At 30.4% G+C, this 20,303-nt stretch overlaps 1 protein-coding gene across 2 annotated transcripts; it reads right to left on the bottom strand.

Moving 5' to 3' along the window:
- Nucleotides 1–725: 725 nt before the first annotated feature.
- On the bottom strand, nt 726–7,490 carry LOC134681822 (uncharacterized). 2 transcript variants are annotated; one of them, XM_063541461.1, is made up of 3 exons: nt 7,445–7,490; nt 3,709–3,769; nt 726–1,329 (listed from the first exon to the last, which is right to left on the bottom strand). In XM_063541461.1, the coding sequence occupies exons 2-3, from the start codon at nt 3,710–3,712 to the stop codon at nt 950–952; spliced, it is 384 nt and encodes a 127-aa protein (XP_063397531.1). In that variant the 5' UTR covers nt 3,713–3,769; nt 7,445–7,490; the 3' UTR covers nt 726–949. The 2 variants fall into 2 exon arrangements, with proteins under 2 accessions (XP_063397531.1, XP_063397530.1); XM_063541460.1 differs by lacking the exon at nt 7,445–7,490 and adding an exon at nt 5,856–5,921.
- Between the last annotated feature and the right edge of the window lie 12,813 nt (nt 7,491–20,303).

Raw genomic sequence — 20,303 nt, 5'->3', positions numbered from 1 at the left:
TTAAAGAATTTAGTAAAAGTTTTAAGTAATTAATGGTATCGAAATCCCTGACACAACAATTTACCAGTGATGCATTGATTACGTTCGTTAAAATCTATGACATCAGAACACAAACGGGCAAACCGAACGAGTTTCGATATATAAACACCGTATGATGGAGCCAAAGGCACATCGCCGTCTAAAAAAGGAAAATTAACAATAGGAAATGAAAAATCGTCTCTTTTGTCGTAAATTTTAGTGTGAAGTTTCCCGTTTGAAATTGAAATGATTATGTCTGTTTTGTTCACGCATAGTTGTAAATAAAACGGAATTTGAAGAAACAGTCGTATGAGTGTGAGGTTAAGCGCTATAAAACCATCTATATTTGAAAATGCTTGTATTGAATCAGGAATATGACAGTTGTTGTCAATTCGTTTGATGTGTTTTGTCATTTGATTTTGCCATGTGATTAGGGACTTTAATTTTCCAATTGAACTTTCCACGGAGTTCAGTATTTCTGTGATTTTTCTTTTTGTTGCTTTTCATATGAGTTTGCCAATAATGTACGTGAGAGTGAAGTATAATACACAAAAAAACGTTGAACTTCTAGGTTTCATAATGTTTAACAATAAGTGAATAAGAATTTAAAACATTTCTATTTTAATTTGATGACATTGTCGCAAATATTTCAATTTCTAACTACTTTTATTTTTGAAAATAACAATTATTATTTTATATATTCCTTGTCGAAATGTAATGTATTGTATATTGAATTGTAATCATAATTACTACAGTGTAGTTTATGAAAGATATGATTGTTCTCTATTACTTATGTATCTAACTTTATAACATACATCAGTAAAAAAGTAAATGTTGAAAAGTTCAAGTATAGCATCCGAATAAAAAAATTAAAGTTATAATTATCAAAAGTTGTAAGAAGGTACATAAATGAAAAGTTACTAATTTCTTTTTATTTTTGGAATGTTTGATAACCATTGCCTTTGCGTACATGATACTTTAGGTCTGTTACTTGATTGAGATCGACATCACCCGGGTATTTGTGAACATCACGTTTCAACTCCTTTGAATGGTCTTGTACGGTTCCTTTAGCCATTTTAAATTCAATGGCGACATCTGTTTTGCCGGAATTAACTTTGTCTTGATAATTTGCTGTAGTGCCATCGTAATTACTCTTTGCTATTTTCTGCATTGAGTGTGAGGGGCCCAGTTTTGTAAGGTAAGTGCCATCACCTACTACTGCATCTCCATTTTTCTTTTCCGATTGCAAAATTGTTTTAGATTCCAGTATTTTTTCCATTGATGGCTCGTCAGTGTGATGAAAATATGTTTCTACATAAAACAAAAGAAATTACTTTTTAGTCAATATCGAAATTGAAAAAAAAGAGTTTAAACCGTAGTTTTTTCTAGTAACTTATCTTAAAGGACACAAAAACATTATCAATAATTTGCCGATACTCAATTAAAGGACAATTGATAACTGTTTAAAATCCCTTTTTAAGGTGGTATGGGAGCATACATTTTTCACTTATAAAATCTTTTAAAATTCTTTAAATAAAAAATCAAATAAGTTATATGCATTTGAACGTTTTTTGAAACAGGACAAAACCTTGCTTAACACAATCTTGGCTCATCAGCTTCTTCTAAGAGTAAGACACTACAAAATGAATAGCAGTTGGAAGCTCCTGAATACCGAATAAGCTAGGAAAATATATATCATACGCAGATGCTACTAAGGTGGGGAACTTTAAATTTTCAAATTTATTCGTCTCGCTTGTCAAACATTCTGATATTGACATGACCTCTTATATCAAATTTGAGGTACCAATTTAAAAATAAGGCAGTTGTTTTCTTAATGGACAGAACATATATATCTCAATGTTACATGAAATGATCTTTTTTTGGTTTTCTTTTTGTTGTAACCAATTTATTTAATAAAATGTTCGATTTGTCTCGCAGTATATTTATAGTATCAAAGGATCGCTATATATTATCTCACGTGAATTTGTACCAAAAAAACAGGTTTTGTGATTTCATAAACATATTTAACCCCTCCCGATATTTGCACCTCTGGCCTTTGTTATTCTTGCATTCTTTTTAATTTTAGCTTCTTGTGTACAATTTGGAGTTTTGTATGGTGTTCATTATCACTGAACTAGTATATATATTTATTTAGTGGTCAGCTGAAGGGCATCTCCGGGTGCGGGAATTTCTCGCTACATTGAAGACCTGTTGGTAACCTTCTTCTGTTGACTGTTCTGTGGTGGGGTTGTTGTCTCTTCAAAGCATTTCCCATTTCAATTCTCAATTTTATACATACAAAAGGTCGTGGAGTACGAGATAGGATAACAGCGTTTATCAGTCTAAATGGCCAATACAGCTTCACTAAATATGACTAATTAAATACATACTGATATTTCAAGAACTAATTATTATAATAAGTTTTCTTTTAGAATGACATATTTGACTACATATACAAGGGTAGAAACGTAACCCGATGCACATTATTAGTTACATAGTGTGCTTATGACCAAATACGATATATACATGGGTGAAGTGAAGCTAGATCAAATACCTTGTGTAATTAACTGACCGTCACTCCCGTCGCACACAAAATGTAATGACCCGGTATATATCGTATAAGGTTACTAGCACATTGAGTAACGATTTTATATTTCCGACAATTTCAATATGCGGTGTTCAGACTAAAATTCTATCATATTGATCAAGTTTTCAATTTTATCAGGGACATAAACTACTACCATTGGTCTTTGCAAAAACAAATATCAACAATAACAGTTATATGTGCGTATCCCAAGTCAGGAGACTGTAACTCACTGGTTGACGTTAGTTGATGTGTTACATATTTGATTTCCGTTTATTTTTTGTTACATAAAATAGGCAGTTAATTTTCTCGTTTGACTTGTATTACATTCATTTTGTCATTTCGGGGCATTTTATATCTGACTATGCGGTATGGGCTTTATTCATTTTTGGAGGCCGTACGGTGACCTATAGCTGTTTATGTCTGTGTCATTTGTTCTCATGTGGAGCATTGTATAATTGGCAATCGTAACACAAGTTTTTTGGTTACTATTGTAAGCTTTAAATGTGTTTTTGAATTGATTTCAATCCTTCTTTATCAATTTCCTATTCTTTTTTTAAACTTTTAAAACATCCGAAACCCGTGTTGCATTAACAAAGAGAAAACACACCACTACTAATCGTGTATTAAAATAATCATCACATGATATTCACACGATCTCCACGTGGTCGCTTTAAGCAAATCATATTCTTAGAATGGTATAGGAGGTAAGTAAGCATACATAGTAAGAAGATCTACATGTTGTTACATTTGCAATAATCATGGAATGATGTCAGTCGTAATTTAAACCAAATATCATCATATAGTCAGGAAAAGAAGCAAGGGAATACAGATAGTCCTTATCTTCATGTACCTCTTTGTATTTTTAGAATTTTTTTTAAATTATTTTCAGTCACTGTTAATCAGTGGAATATATGATAACAGAAATGTTAAGTCAGACAATCCATCTCTTAGTGGATATTTGGTGTTTGATTGGGATTTATTGTCACTGTCAGTTGCCTTTTTGCTTTTTTCATAAATTTTTCCTTTTGATTTTGCAATAATATTAAATCTGTGTCTTTAATTTTTTTCCTTCCTAAATCATATCAAGTCTTTAATGTACATACCCATTGTTCCTGTAAGGTTGCTGACAAATTATTCTTCTGCAGTGTTACTGAGCTCTATTGCCTACAATGCGAATAATTGTAACGACATTTTTAATCTTTTTTATGAATTTTTTGACAACACGGTTAATTTAGAATGGTTTGCTTCAAAGTTAATGTTTCCTTCCATATCATAATATGTAGAAGATGACGATAATGATGACAAAACTTGTTTTACGTTGAATAGATTTTATTTCTCTCACTGCATTATTCAACACGTATGTGTCTAACGACCTATAGTTGTAAACTTTTATGTCATTTGATGTTTGGTAGATTGTGTCATTGGCAATCATACACCATTTTCTTATTTTTATATAATCGATAATGGTGAGAATGTGTATACTTCTTAGTATTACAAAAATGAAAAAAATCTTTAGAAATACAAAAACCCTGATGTAATTTTATTTCAGAATTCAGAATAAAATGGTAGAATACAAATATCAACTGCAAAGCAACCTAAAAGGACTATGCTTTATTTAGTTCAAAAATTAAGAAATTAACTTTGTCTTTCCGGTTGTTAAAAACGAACAAAGGAAACTGGGATTGCATTTGCCTAGTACCAAGGCATCCCAAGCAAAAATGACCAAAAAAATATGGATAACGAATTCACCATCGATAGAATTTCTGTTTCGTCTTCCGTTTTGCTTTTGCAGTGCTAACAGACATCAAGGCTCGTATTAACTTTTCCCAACCAGTACAGTTTAAATTATATAAATAGAACACACAAATCTTTGTTACCTGTATTCTTGTAAATTTACCTCTCAGCACATATGTGATCTGACACAAATACACAGTATTTTCTAACAATATTTGTAAAAATAAGTTTACATTGATTTCGGGTTATATGTTCAATTATCTTAAACCATGTAATTAAAACAGTTTAAAATTTCAATTAATCCAAAAACGCTTTTAACGAACAAAAAAATAGTTTTATAGAACATGAAGAAATTTTTTGTGCGGATTATTATTTCTGTATATATAAATAACATAGCTAACACTACTCACTAACAGATATTTAAAAAAACGTATCTTAACCACCCAGAATATAACATATAATGAAAATTTGTATCTGAAAGAACAAAATCTGGGTTTCTTTTTGGCTTTAAAACATCACATTTTCGTAATTTAATATATTTTTAAAGGGAAAAACATGGACGTATTTATGACGTGTCCTTAGTATTTTGAAGCAACTCGTTAACATTTAGAACGGAGACAATTAAAAATAAAATTGCAATATTGACTATTCTATATGCATATCAAAAACATCCGATAAAACAAACATCTTTTTTTAAATTTTTTCTACATGAACATACATTATTTATTTCAATGGTATTATTTCTCCATGTTGTGTGGGGTTCTTTTTGTTACATGCATGTAGGTGCATTTCCACGGTTATTACTTTTATTTTTTTGCGTTATATTTAAGAGCTTTTAGTACAGGTATTTTTGTCCAGTTGGTCATGTTTCGGTTTGGAAACAACAATTATTTCGAGGTTTTCTTTCGAAAAAGACGATACAAAGCATTGAACCAAAATGTTTAAATCTTTACCCTTAGTCAACCGATCGACATGGATATTGTTGTTTTCAGAACAAAACACAGGATAGAAAATTTCAAATTGACCTAGTTTGAATTGGTCAATCAATTAACAAAGCTCAGTTGAATGGCTAAAATTCGGTATGGTGTCGATAAAATTAATTATTGTTCAGATCCGAATTATTGCAGAGATGTTTCAAATCTATCATTCTATATTTTTAGTTTGTAGGAAGGCGGTTGTAAAAAAACGTAGTTACATAATGAACCAATTGACTAGGAAGAAAAAAATCTATTTGACAAGGAGTGATAGGGGTCGTTTTTAGCCAATGTATTAAGGGATATCCCCGCAACGTTGTGTATGAAATATCTACGGTGAAAATCATCAGAAAAAAACTGGCAGACATTTAATCATCCTATGACATCCATAAACTATGTAAACGGTTAATTTGTTTTACCATCTTTAAAACATTTATTAAGAATTGAAAATGCTTTAAAAAAAATTGCAATTCAATAAAAAAAAACTTTAAAAAAAGCTAACAAGGTTATCATTTCAAAATAACATAGCTAAATCTACTCACGGATATATATATTGTTAAACAGATCTTTATACAGTCGGAAAATCAAATAAAATGAACAATTGTATCTGAAAGAACAATATCTGGTTTTTCCGTTTTTTAACCATCACATTTTCCTAAAATTAGAATCTTGAAATTCAACATATTTTTTAAAGGAAAAATCCATTGATGTATTTATAACTTTTCATTGTTATTTAGAATAACTCATAAACATTAAAAAAAGAGGAAAATAAAGGAAAATGAAGTGATGAATAGTAAAAATGTATATCAAATTAATCCGATAAATTAATACATGAATATATATTATTTATTTTAATGGTATATTTTTCCATGGTAACCTTATCTCTTTATTTGTAAGACTCAATTAAGATATATGTTGTATTTTTTAATAGACATGTATGTGCAGTTCCACGGTTGTTACTTTTGTTATATTGAGAAGTTTTCAGTATTGGTTTTTTGTTACAACTTTATCTTGCTGGTCATGGTTATGTTTGGTAACAGATACCTCGTTGGGTTTTTTTTCATTCGAAAACAACGATAAAAACATTTAATCTTAGGGAAACGATCTACATTGAAATTGTTGTTTTAAGAACAAAAGACAGCTTAGGCAAAATTTGAAATTGACATGATTTGGTCAAACAATTGTTGTAGTTCATTTGAATGGCAAAATGTGTTATGGTTTCTATAAAAATTGTCATTGGTTAGATCCAAATCAATGTATAATTGTTGCACATCTATGCATTCAGTGTGTAGGAAACTGGCTGTAAAACAAAACGTAGTTGCAGAATTTACTTATTGAGTTAGAAGAAAATGAATTCTTTTGACAAGGGGTGATATGTGCCGCTTTTAGGCAATATATTAAGAGAGTATCCCCTCAGATGTGAACACAATTAAAAGAGGGACGAAAGATACAAAAGGGACAGTCAAACTAATAAATCTAAAACAAACTGACAACGCCATGGCTAACAATGAAAAAAACAAAATGACAACAATAGTACACATGACACAACATCGAAATCTAAAGAATAAACAACACGAACCCCACCAAAAACTAGGGGTGATCGCAGGTGCTCCGGAAGGTTAAGCAGATCCTGCTCCACATGTGGCACCCGTCGTGTTGCTTATGAGATAACAAATCCTGTAATTATTAAAGTCACTTTTTGCAAAGAAGCTAATTAAATAATATATCAAAAAATTAAATAAACTATAAAGACTCAAACGTTCTTAAAATTTCGTTTTATTGATAAATTATTTAATTACTTCCGATAATAATTATGCTAACAGCCATTTATTTTTCAAACATTGTTTGTTTATACAATTTTACAATTAATAACACAAATGTCCGCCCTTTTTTACCATAAAAGTACAACTTCCGTTGTAATTAATAGATTAAGTAAGTTGTAAGAAATCGTATTCATTACATTTATTAACTTTGTAATCGGATTTTATTGTTTAACCATCTTACAATCATTTATTTAAAACTGAAAGTGCTTAAAATTGCAATTCAATCTAAAACGCATCAAACGGCAAAAAAAAAGAAAATCTTTAAAGATTATAATTACAAAATAAAATGGCTAAAACTACTCACTTACAGATATGTAAAATTGAAGAGCTCTGTATACAGTCTAAACATAAAACTAAATGAATACCTGAAAGAAAAAAATATGGTTTTTCCCCGTTTAAAACATCTCCTTTTCCTAAAATTAAAATCTAGACATTCAAGATATTTTTTAAAGGCAAAATCCAAAGACGTATTTATAACTTTTCATTGTTATTTAAAATTCATATCAAATTCATCCAATGAAAACAAACACATGGTTTTTAATACGTAAATATATATTATTTATTTTAATAGTATCATTTCTACATGATCACTTTCATCACTTCATTTGAAATACTATTTAGATGCGAGTGGTTTTTTTTTGTAACGTTCATATAGGTGCCGTTCAATGAGTAGTTCTTTAGTTATTTGAGAAGCTTTAAGTTCAGATATATTTGTCACAATTGTGATCTGTTGGTCAAAGTTTTGTTTGGTAACAACCATAACCTCGGATTTTTTTTCTTCAAAATCAAAATGTTTAAATCTTTACCCTAAGTCAAATGATATACATTAAAATTGTTTTAAGAACAAAACATAACATAGACAAAATTTGAAATTGACATGGTTTGGACAAGCAATTGACATAGTTCATTTAAATTGCTAGAAATTCGTTATGATAATTGTTTAGATCCAAATTAATGTATAGTTGTTTTAAATTTAAACTGCTAGTTTATAGGAAGGCAGTTGTATAACAAAACCGTGGTAACGTCAACGTTTTGACGAGGAAGAACAAAATCCTTTCTACAATAGTGAATAACCCACGTTTGAAGGCGAAGCATTACGTGGGTGTCCGCGCTATGTTGTGTATGAAAAATTTACGGTGAAAATAACCAGACGAAAACTGGCAGACACTTAAAGCAGCCAATAACGATAAAAATCGCTATTAAAAAAATTCAAAGAAACTATAATAGACTCAAATATTCCAAAACATCTTAAAATATTGATTCGCTATATAACTACTTCCTTTGACAGCGGAATCGGGACATTTTCACGGCTTGTCGCGATTCTCAATAGATGACAATCCGTTTTATATACCTATTATGCTAGCAGTCACTTATTTTTTTTAAGTGTTCTGTTTGTATGCACAAATTGCACAATTTTACAAACAAATGATAATTTTTTTTTCCTTTTTTATTCTTTTAGCTTAGAAGGTAAGAAATAATGTAGGATAAAACAAAATACAACAAATTTGTAAATAATAGATTTAAGTAAGTTGTGAGAAATCGTATTTATTTGATCAATAAACTTTATGAACGGATAATTATTTTAATAATACGTAAACATGGTAAATCATTTATGAAAAACTGAAAGTGATTAAAATTGCTATTCAATCGAAAACGCTTTAAACGGAATAAAAAAAAATCTCTAAAGGTCATCATTTCAAAATATCATAGTTAACACTACTCACTCACAGGTAAAGGAAATTAAATGGATCTTTATACAGCCGGAAAATTAGATGAAATGAAAATTTACATCTGAAAGAACAAAATCGGGTTTTTTCCGCTTTAAAAACATCACATTTTCCTAAAATTAAAATCTTGACATTCAGCATATTTTTAAAAGGGAAAATCCATGGAGGTATTTATAACTTCATTGTTATCTAAATTAACTCATACACATTTATAAAGAACTTGAAGTGATTCATATCAAAACACGGCATAGACAAAATTTGAAAATTGAAATGGTTCGTTGAAGCAATCGACATACATAATTATTTTACTTCAGTTTAATTGCTAGATGTCCGTAACATAACAAAAACATAGTTGCAGAGTTTAATTATTGACTAATAGGAATGGACTCCTTTTCACTGCGGGTTATAGGGTCCGTTTTTTTAGGCGGTGTATTAAGTAGATACATGTATCCCCGAATATTGTGTTCGACATATCTATGGTGAAAATTATCCTCAAACTCAAGCTGGCAAACACTTTAAAAAATGGAAAAAAACGCGTTTTATAATTTATTGCGTTCGAAGCGCTTCTCTTGATTTACCTTCATCAGGAAAGTTCAAAACCAAACATTCGAAAACCGAAGATAGATCATTACTGAAAATCGATGAAGAGCTATATGTCAAAAATACCTAAAACAAATAGTCAAATTCATTAGTCAACTTTGTCTGAGAGAGTTGAAACCTTAGTTTTATAATAATTTAAAAATTTATAAAACAGACAATTTTAGTAAAGTTTGTTAAATCATGTCAGTACCGACTACTGAGCTGATGATACCCTTGGAGACTGATAGTCCACCAGCAGAGGTATCGACCCAGTGATTTGAAAAATGGAAAACAACACGTTTAATAATTTATTGCGTCCGAAGCTCTTTTCTGGATTTTCCTTCATAAGGAACGCTCAAAGCCAAACGTTTGAAATCCGAGGATAGACAAGTACCGAAAATCCTTGAAGAGCTGCATGTCAAAAATGCATAAAATAAATAGCCAAATTCATCTAATGTCAACTTTGCCTGAGGGAGTTGAAACCTTAGTTTCATAATAATTTCAAAATCTATAAAACGGACAATTTTAGTAAAGTTTATTAAATCATGTCAGTACCGAAGCACTAACTACTGAGCTGATGATGAATAACAAAAAAAAAGCCACATTTTGCACAGGGGCTAATTCAATGATATGTCAAAAAATTACAAAAATATACATGACATGCTGTTACGAAGACTCCAAAACAAAGTTCCTATTATTCGCCATTCAAAGGTTCCCATATTTCATTTGCTTTGATTTATTGTCCCATACAAGTATATGTATGGTATAGGGGTAAGGATCTCAACCATTTACAAGTTTTCAAACAGGAGACGGACCACAGGTACTTCGCCTCTATTTCATTTGATTTGTCTTATTGTCCCATGCAATAAGATAAATGGTTAAGGGATGGGGATCACTGTTTACAAGTTTCAAACAGGAATGTGTTTGTGACCCCCATGACTTCACCTTTATTCAATTTGATTAGTTTCATTGTCCCATGCAAGAATATATATGATTTAGAAGTGGGGATCAAGACGGTTTACATATTTTCAAACATAAGTAGTGGATGGTGCCCCCAGAGACTTTACCTATATTCCATTTGATTTGTTTTATTTTCCCATAAAAGTATTTATAGGGTTTAGAGGTAGGGCTCTCGACCATTTTCAAGTTTTCCAACATGAGTGGGTGGGGTGACCCCCATGGACTCTCTATATATTCGATTTGATATGTTTTAAATTGTTTTTTTAGGGGAGGTAACTCCTAAATAGTACTTTTTTTTAAGGAATCTACATGGAATTTTGTTATTTTGTATTTTAGCCGGAAAAGCATATTCTTAAAGCATTTCCTAAAATCTATCTTCTCATTTTGTATTTTACAATTCTATTATTTAGTTTAGCTTCTAATCACATAATGATAATTTTTCCTGTATAAATAATCCATATAAAATGTGTTAGTTTGTTACGACCTGTACATTTGTTGCTTAAGGGTGCACTCGACTCTCATCTTAATTCACTAAGATTGTCAGTATTCCTATCGAATATCGGTGATTTTCTCCTGGCACTCCAGCTTCCTCCACCAATAAAAACTGGCCGCCACGAAATTGCTTAAAAATTAGATTAATCAATCCATCCATTTTGTCATTTATATTAGATTGATATTTTTACATTTTTATCATATACTTCATAGTTGTATCATTGGCATATATACCGCACATTCTTGTTTATATTTTAAGAATTAACTTTGAGTTTTTTTAAATAGATGACTGATGAATATTCAAATATTTGAATAAAAACATGTGAAGAATCTTGTATTTTAATGCTTAAATATGTAAATGTCAAGACGAAGGAGTTCAGGTTTTTCAGATAAAAAATGTATTATGTATTACACATTGACTCGACCCCTTAGAATAATGAGGACCAAACAGGATTAGAAAAAACGGATAGCAAAACACTATAATTTATAATTTCAAAAAACTGATGTGTTGATTTATTCGTTTATAGTAGTTTATTTATCAAATACAAAGTATTGATTCTAAATGTATTTTGATTAACTTTTATTTATATTTTCAATCTACATCGATTTGTTAATAGTACGTGATAGAGCAATCTATAGTTTTATTAGTGTAATGAAATTTACCTTTAAACATAACTTTCAATTGCATGATTTAAGTGTGTGGAACAACGATTTCCTTGATTGGGTGATTTACCTTGTTTAAAGGTGAGAGCATGCTTTTATAATTGATAGTTATTGTTGAATTTTGTCGATTGTATACCTAACTTCCACTTGGTTTTTAAACTTATTAGGTGAGTAATTCAAATATTTATATAGTTAAGGTGTCTTAAAATTATTTAAAGAATTTTTTTTTGCAGAAAAACAAGTGTCTGTTAAATCAAATTTTGAAACACTTGAGCTGAAGTATATTCTTTGTGTACAAACTCCCATTTAAAGGGAATGAATACATTAGTAGATTTATTTCTTTGATTGAATACATAGTATGATTTGTGAATAATAAATCCTATAATTGTCAGAATTCTATTGAATCCATTATCCTCGCTATCTGTTATTTTATAGCCTATTACGATATCTTTTGAATTGATTTTTTTAATAAAGTCCATTTCAGATAATATTTTATAATTTCCTAAAATTCTTTTAGAAATTTACATTCGATAAAAAAGTGATGAAACATGTCTTAAAATTCACAAAGTTGAGAATATCGAATAGGTACGATTTTCCATTTGTTTAGATTTTCTCTATTTGGTACAATACCACTTATCAATTTCCTATAGGAATATTAGCGACATGATTATAATAGTTTATTTTATGAAACAGATGTAATAAAGACATAATGCCGATTTATTTCAATAGATCACATATCTGAGATAACTGACGTTTTCTTGTATATCTGTTTCTACCCGGCAGGATACCTACACAAACTTCTCCAAATGCTAAACATGGAGACTTTTGTATATCATCATATAGATGATAAAACAAACACACCAGTATACCATGAATTCAACAATAAAACATTAAAAAATACTATCTCTACACTATCCCGTGTAGACTTATGTTGAATTAGTGTTAAGAAATAAAAACAATGAGTCGTTTCATTATATATAGATGCAAAATTAAACAATAGTGTTGATCAACTTGGTCAGTATCTTAAGTCTGTAAAATAACTAGCTACAACGTTGACCTAGATATGCACGTGTAGTTAATAAATTTAAAACAAAATGTTATGAAACAGACACATATCGATCTACTATACTAGATACGAAATAAATACATTAAGTTCGGCCTCTGATGAGGGTTTACCCGGAAATATTCCCAAAAGAACCCGAAACATTGCATATAAAAATTTTGAAAAAAAATAAGCAATAAAAAGTACGAATTGTCAGATACCATACCATGAATAAGTGGGTTTATGGTCATTTTACAAAACTATTCGATTGCAACATCATGTTTGCGTAAATCAACCCCAATGATTATATGGGGTTTGTTTTATGTTTTCTATGTTATGTTTTGTTAAGTGCTTGGGTTTTGTTTTAGTCATGGTGTTGTCAGATCATTTTCTACTAATGAGTTTAAAAGTCCCTTTATTACATGTATCTTTTAACTCTCTATTGCAATCACTAATGTAAGTATTAAAGTACCGCCTACAGATCTGATGACTCCTCATGATATCAACCAAGTGGTAGAATTATTGCAATATCTCTTCATTTAACATGGATCAACGCACACTAATCTAGTACTAGTTGATAACCTGATCACATATCTTAATTATATATTTCATTTGGTATAAGCATTATAAGTTATGCTATCGAACACAAAATTTGACATTTACTGGATGGCATCAACATATCGGTGAACCCATGGTTCGTGTAGCATAATGCGTTTTCATCCCAAAGGACAATAAAATCAATCTTGGCCAGGGAAGCATTAAAAATGTTTTGTTAGTGTCAAACCATGGTCCCAATCTATTGTATTCTTTACGTTGATTTTTAATCGCATGCTTTCACTATGGCTCATTTAATATTTTAAACGATAATTCATTTCCGATGATTAGACACTTATAATTAGACACTTTAAAATTAAATGGAGATTTTATGAATTATGTATATATATTGCATATCATGTTGACGAGTCATGTCTTAGTACGTTGCAGTTCAATGGATACTGATTGTTTTCAAACTCGTGTTGATGTCCGGAATAACAATGTTTTGACTATACTTCAAAATTAAACAAAGATTGGTATTTGTATATAATATGACTATAACGTTTATGAGTACGGTCTTACTGTGTTGTAGATCAATTAATACTGATTGTATTCAGAGTGTTAAAATACGGAATAATAATGTTATGACTAAATAAAGGCAACAGTAGTGTATCGGTGTTCAAATGTCATTAATCGATTGGGGAAAAACTAATTCGGGTTACATACCTAAATCAAAGGAAATACATCAACTATAAGAGGAAAACAGAGGAACAACAGGCACACCGAAGTGCACTTAAACAAACACCAACAATCATATAATCGAACTATTTGATAACAACTGTTATATCCCTGATTTGGTACAGGACATTTTAAGAAGAAATGGCGGGCACAACCTGGTTTAATGGCAAGCCAATCTCCCACTTTATGACAATGTTAAACATGAATGTGCCCAAATTACACGGATGCCCCACTAGCACTATCATTTTCCATGTTCAATGCACCGTGAAATTGGGTAAAAAATCTAATTTGGTATTTAAATTAGAAAGATCATATCATAAGGAACATGTGAACCAAGTTTCAAGTTGATTGGATTTCAACTTCATCCAAAAACTACCCTGACCAAAAACTTTAACCTGAAGCGGGACAGACGGACGAACAGACGAACGGATGGACTGACCAATAGACGGACGCACAGACCATAAAACATAATGCCCCTCTACTATTCTAGGTGGGTCATACAAATATCGCTTATACACTACGTGACAGAAGTACAACACAAGCACATACATTTCGTAATATTGCCAAATTCTACAAAAAAACTATAGAAAATTTGACATTCATTGAACATTTAGTTTCGTGTTTCAATTGTGCCCTCGAAATCCACGAAAACTGGTATCCAACAAATAATAATGAATAAACTCATCATAGATACCAGGACTAAATTTAGTAGATACGTCAGACGCGCACAAAAGACCAACCAGTGACGCTCGAATAAAAAAAAAGAATCGACAGTAACTCAAAGCGTTTATGTTGAATTTTAACTCAATGCGTTAAAAATCAAACTTTTCCGTCTCGTACTTTTAATAACTTAATTAGTCAACAACTGTGGAATCATTATTAATCATTTGATACCAATTTTCGTCGGCTTCCTGGTGACGGGTAAACCACGAAAATAACTGTTCCACGAATAACGATTTTTTTTTAGACTTGTATGTTGGCTTAGGCAAAACCACGTAATTAAAGATCAACGAAAATATAACTTTTTTTTGCCTCAATCCACGAAAAAGTGTACGCAAGAAAATAAAAGAATCCAAAGTAAAACAGACAAGAGCCCTTTTGATCTTACCAATACTGAGTCATTTGCTTTTGTTTGAATGGTACCCATTGATTAGTCTATATGTAACAGGAAAATATTGTGTATTTTAATTTCTCTGTATTTTAACTAATATTCTGCCCGTGTCAAACACTTTTAGTGTTTGGGATTAGGATCACTGAACGGCAATCATGTCATATACCTTTTTTCTTTGTGGTTTAATTTTAAAAATTTCTGGGTTTTTTTTTTTCGTTTACTGCATTACTATCATGTGCATCAACTATATATTCTATGATTGACCGATTGCGTTCAATTAAATTAAGCATGAAGAATTCAATTGATTTTTCTTCATCATATTGTTAAAGTCATGATTTCCAAATTAAGTTCCATTGATCCATTGGAATATGTATTTATCAGAGCAAAACGACAATTATAGTATTTCAACCTAGTATAAATTAAATTATTGATTTATGATAGGATCCGTGTGAGTGAGTACGATTATTCTAACTGTCGTATTGTACAAAGGATTTTAGAATTGATTATTCTTTATATTATTATAGGTTCAATGAAGTTGAAACTTTTTATTAGTGAACTTTCCAATCATTGGTTATTTTGAAAATTGCACAAGGTATGAAATTACTGTTTGTACTGATACATTTTTTAGTTTATAATTGTTTGCGTCCGGAGAGGCTTTCCTAGGTGTCCCTTAGTTGGAATCTATTACCACCCCCTTCTAAAAAAAGGAACAGACTGTATGAGTGTAAAACAGCTCAATTCAATATTTGTTTTCCTTTTGCGGTTGGCACGTTTGTTGTTTTTATAAGTAGGGTATGTTATACATCATGTAAGTACAAACGCAGTGACCAAAAGTTCTTTTTAACAGAATATAACATGGTACAATTTATTTTTTACATATAGTTCCTTTCTGTATCCAACTATCTCGGTCATCTAGTGACTTTTTTCAATTCAATTGTATATCATTAATGGCCGATTGATTATCTATTAAAACGAAAGTGCTACATAGATTAAACGATCGACGAGAAGAAAGCTCTTCACATATGCATTCCAAATTCTAAAAATAGAGTTATGGTGATTGGACTCGTTTTCTTGCTTCTAAACAAAATAGGTTAGTAGTTACACATTCTTTCATAAAAGTATCATTATCCAAATTATTTGTCCTTATATGACAAAGTTTAAAAGTAATTTAATCTAGCAAAGTAATTGTTAATTTGTGAAAAAAAATTAAAAACATTTTAAAATATAATTTTTATTTATATAATATAAAACATAATTTATACACAAGACAAGCAAGGAATATATTTTTTTTGCTAGACTACAAAAATATATTTACTAATACAACTATACAATTATATACAATATGTTTTTGACGTACTGCTGTCTCAGCAATTTAGCATGCATGGTCACTTTATCCGAATTTTTGGACAAACAAATAGAAATAGTGTAGTTGAAGGCAAACTGCGGTTTGCTTGCAAACACAGCTTTACAGTAGTCAGATCGGCTGGTTAGTGCCCAGTGTCTAATATATTTTAAAGCTATTACAGAAACACTATATTATGCACTATCCGCTCTCCTGGTTCCTTAGCATGTGATTGATAAGCATCTGAACTGTGATTCAGATAAGTATTTTTTCCATTGATGGCTCGTCAGTGTGATGAAAATATGTTCTACATAAAACAAAAGAAATTACTTTTTAGTCAATATCGAAATTGAAAAAAAAGAGTTTAAACCGTAGTTTTTTCTAGTAACTTATCTTAAAGGACACAAAAACATTATCAATAATTTGCCGATATTCAATTAAAGGACAATTGATAACTGTTTAAAATCCCTTTTTAAGGTGGTATGGGAGCATATATTTTTCACTTATAAAATCTTTTAAAATTCTTTAAATAAAAAATCAAATAAGTTATATGCATTTGAACGGTTTTTTTTTTAGGAAAATATATATCATACGCAGATGCTACTAAGGTGGGGAACTTTAAATTTTCAAATTTATTCGTCTCGCTTGTCAAACATTCTGATATTGACATGACCTCTTATATCAAATTTGATGTATCAATTTAAAAATAAGGCAGTTGTTTTCTTAATGGACAGAACATATATATCTCAATTTTACATGAAATGATCTTTTTTTGGTTTTCTTTTTGTTGTGACAAGTCTTAAGGAGGCTCGTGGGTATAAGATTTTTAGAAAAAAATTAAACATTTATTTTTCATTACAAATTTTATTAATTACCTTTAGTAGTTGTTACTTTATCATATGGTACAAAAATCATTCCAAAAAATTAATTCGTGTTGACCCCAGGTGACTTTTAAAATGTAGATATCATTGAAAAAGCTCCAAATTATCTCCCTTTGGTGCAAAAATGCCATTTTTTGGCATTACAATTGAAATATCTTTTTTAAATCATCGGTGACCTATATTTTTTATTGTTGTTTTCGAATTAGCTGTACACAAACTAAATTATTGTTAGATTTAAGCGATTTCTGTAATTTAGTTCCTTTTTTATTTTGATATTATCGTTATTTCTCTTATTAGATCAACAGAAAAAAAGGACATTGATCAAAATGTATGCTTCTTTTGAAGGCAGATTGTGAGCGTAAATGAACGGTGACCCCATTTTTTTATTTCATTTTTCCATTAAGTATAAGATAAAGTTCATTTATAGAAAAATATAGCGAAATCCTATATTAAATAAAAAAAATCATTTAGACCCGCAAGCCCCCTTAACAATCAGAAAATTAGTTGATTGAATACACGACGACAAAAATGACTTAAATTCTATTATTGAAGAAAATCAAACGTTTCAAAAAAATAACCAATTTATTTAATAAAATGTTCGATTTGTCTCGCAGTATATTTATAGTATCAAAGGATCGCTATATATTATCTCACGTGAATTTGTACCAAAAAAAACAGGTTTTGTGATTTCATAAACATATTTAACCCCTCCCGATATTTGCACCTCTGGCCTTTGTTATTCTTGCATTCTTTTTAATTTTAGCTTCTTGTGTACAATTTGGAGTTTTGTATGGTGTTCATTATCACTGAACTAGTATATATATTTATTTAGTGGTCAGCTGAAGGACATCTCCGGGTGCGGGAATTTCTCGCTACATTGAAGACCTGTTGGTAACCTTCTTCTGTTGACTGTTCTGTGGTGGGGTTGTTGTCTCTTCAAAGCATTTCCCATTTCAATTCTCAATTTTATACATAAAAAAGGTCGTGGAGTACGAGATAGGATAACAGCGTTTATCAGTCTAAATGGCCAATACAGCTTCACTAAATATGACTAATTAAATACATACTGATATTTCAAGAACTAATTATTATAATAAGTTTTCTTTTAGAATGACATATTTGACTACATATACAAGGGTAGAAACGTTACCCGATTCACATTATTAGTTACATAGTGTGCTTATGACCAAATACGATATATACATGGGTGAAGTGAAGCTAGATCAAATACCTTGTGTAATTAACTGACCGTCACTCCCGTCGCACACAAAATGTAATGACCCGGTATATATCGTATAAGGTTACTAGCACACTGAGTAACGATTTTATATTTCCGACAATTTCAATATGCGGTGTTCAGACTAAAATTCTATCATATTGATCAAGTTTTCAATTTTATCAGGGACATAAACTACTACCATTGGTCTTTGCAAAAACAGATATCAACAATAACAGCTATATGTGCGTATCCCAAGTCAGGAGACTGTAACTCACTGGTTGACGTTAGTTGATGTGTTACATATTTGATTCCCGTTTATTTTCTTTTACATAAAATAGGCAGTTAATTTTCTCGTTTGACTTGTATTACATTAATTTTGTCATTTCGGGGCATTTTTATATCTTACTATGCGGTATGGGCTTTATTCATTTTTGGAGGCCGTACGGTGACCTATAGCTGTTTATGTCTGTGTCATTTGTTCTCATGTGGAGCATTGTATAATTGGCAATCGTAACACAATTTTTTGGTTAATATTGTAAGCTTTAAATGTGTTTTTGAATTGATTTCAATCCTTCTTTATCAATTTCCTATTCTTTTTTTAAACTTTTAAAACATCCGAAACCCGTGTTGCATTAACAAAGAGAAAACACACCACTACTAATCGTGTATTAAAATAATCATCACATGATATTCACACGATCTCCACGTGGTCGCTTTAAGCAAATCATATTCTTAGAATGGTATAGGAGGTAAGTAAGCATACATAATAAGAAGATCTACATGTTGTTACATTTGCAATAATCATGGAATGTTGTCAGTCGTAATTTAAACCAAATATCATCATATAGTCAGGAAAAGAAGCAAGGGAATACAGATAGTCCTTATCTTCATGTACCTCTTTGTATTTTTAGAATTTTTTTTAAATTATTTTCAGTCACTGTTAATCAGTGGAATATATGATAACAGAAATGTTAAGTCAGACAATCCATCTCTTAGTGGATATTTGGTGTTTGATTGGGATTTATTGTCACTGTCAGTTGCCTTTTTGCTTTTTTCATAAATTTTTCCTTTTGATTTTGCAATAATATTAAATCTGTGTCTTTAATTTGTTTCCTTCCTAAATCATATCAAGTCTTTAATGTACATACCCATTGTTCCTGTAAGGTTGCTGACAAATTATTCTTCTGCAGTGTTACTGAGCTCTATTGCCTACAATGCGAATGATTGTAACGACATTTTTAATCTTTTTTATGAATTTTTTGACAACACGGTTAATTTAGAATGGTTTGCTTCAAAGTTAATGTTTCCTTCCATATCATAATATGTAGAAGATGACGATAATGATGACAAAACTTGTTTTACGTTGAATGGATTTTATTTCTCTCACTGCATTATTCAACACGTATGTGTCTAACGACCTATAGTTGTAAACTTTTATGTCATTTGATGTTTGGTAGATTGTGTCATTGGCAATCATACACCATTTTCTTATTTTTATATAATCGATAATGGTGAGAATGTGTATACTTCTTAGTATTACAAAAATGAAAAAAATCTTTAGAAATACAAAAACCCTGATGTAATTTTATTTCAGAATTCTGAATAAAATGGTAGAATACAAATATCAACTGCAAAGCAACCTAAAAGGACTATGCTTTATTTAGTTCAAAAATTAAGAAATTAACTTTGTCTTTCCGGTTATTAAAAACGAACAAAGGAAACTGGGATTGCATTTGCCTAGTACCAAGGCATCCCTTGCAAAAATGACCAAAAAAATATGGATAACGAATTCACCACCGATAGAATTTCTGTTTCGTCTTCCGTTTTGCTTTTGCAGTGCTAACAGGCATCAAGGCTCGTATTAACTTTTCCCAACCAG

This window comes from Mytilus trossulus, chromosome 8 (assembly GCF_036588685.1).
Source record: "Mytilus trossulus isolate FHL-02 chromosome 8, PNRI_Mtr1.1.1.hap1, whole genome shotgun sequence".
NCBI classification, from domain to species: domain Eukaryota; kingdom Metazoa; phylum Mollusca; class Bivalvia; order Mytilida; family Mytilidae; genus Mytilus; species Mytilus trossulus.
The sequence above is the reverse complement of the archived record's forward strand: the minus strand, read 5'-3'. Positions and strand labels throughout refer to the sequence as shown.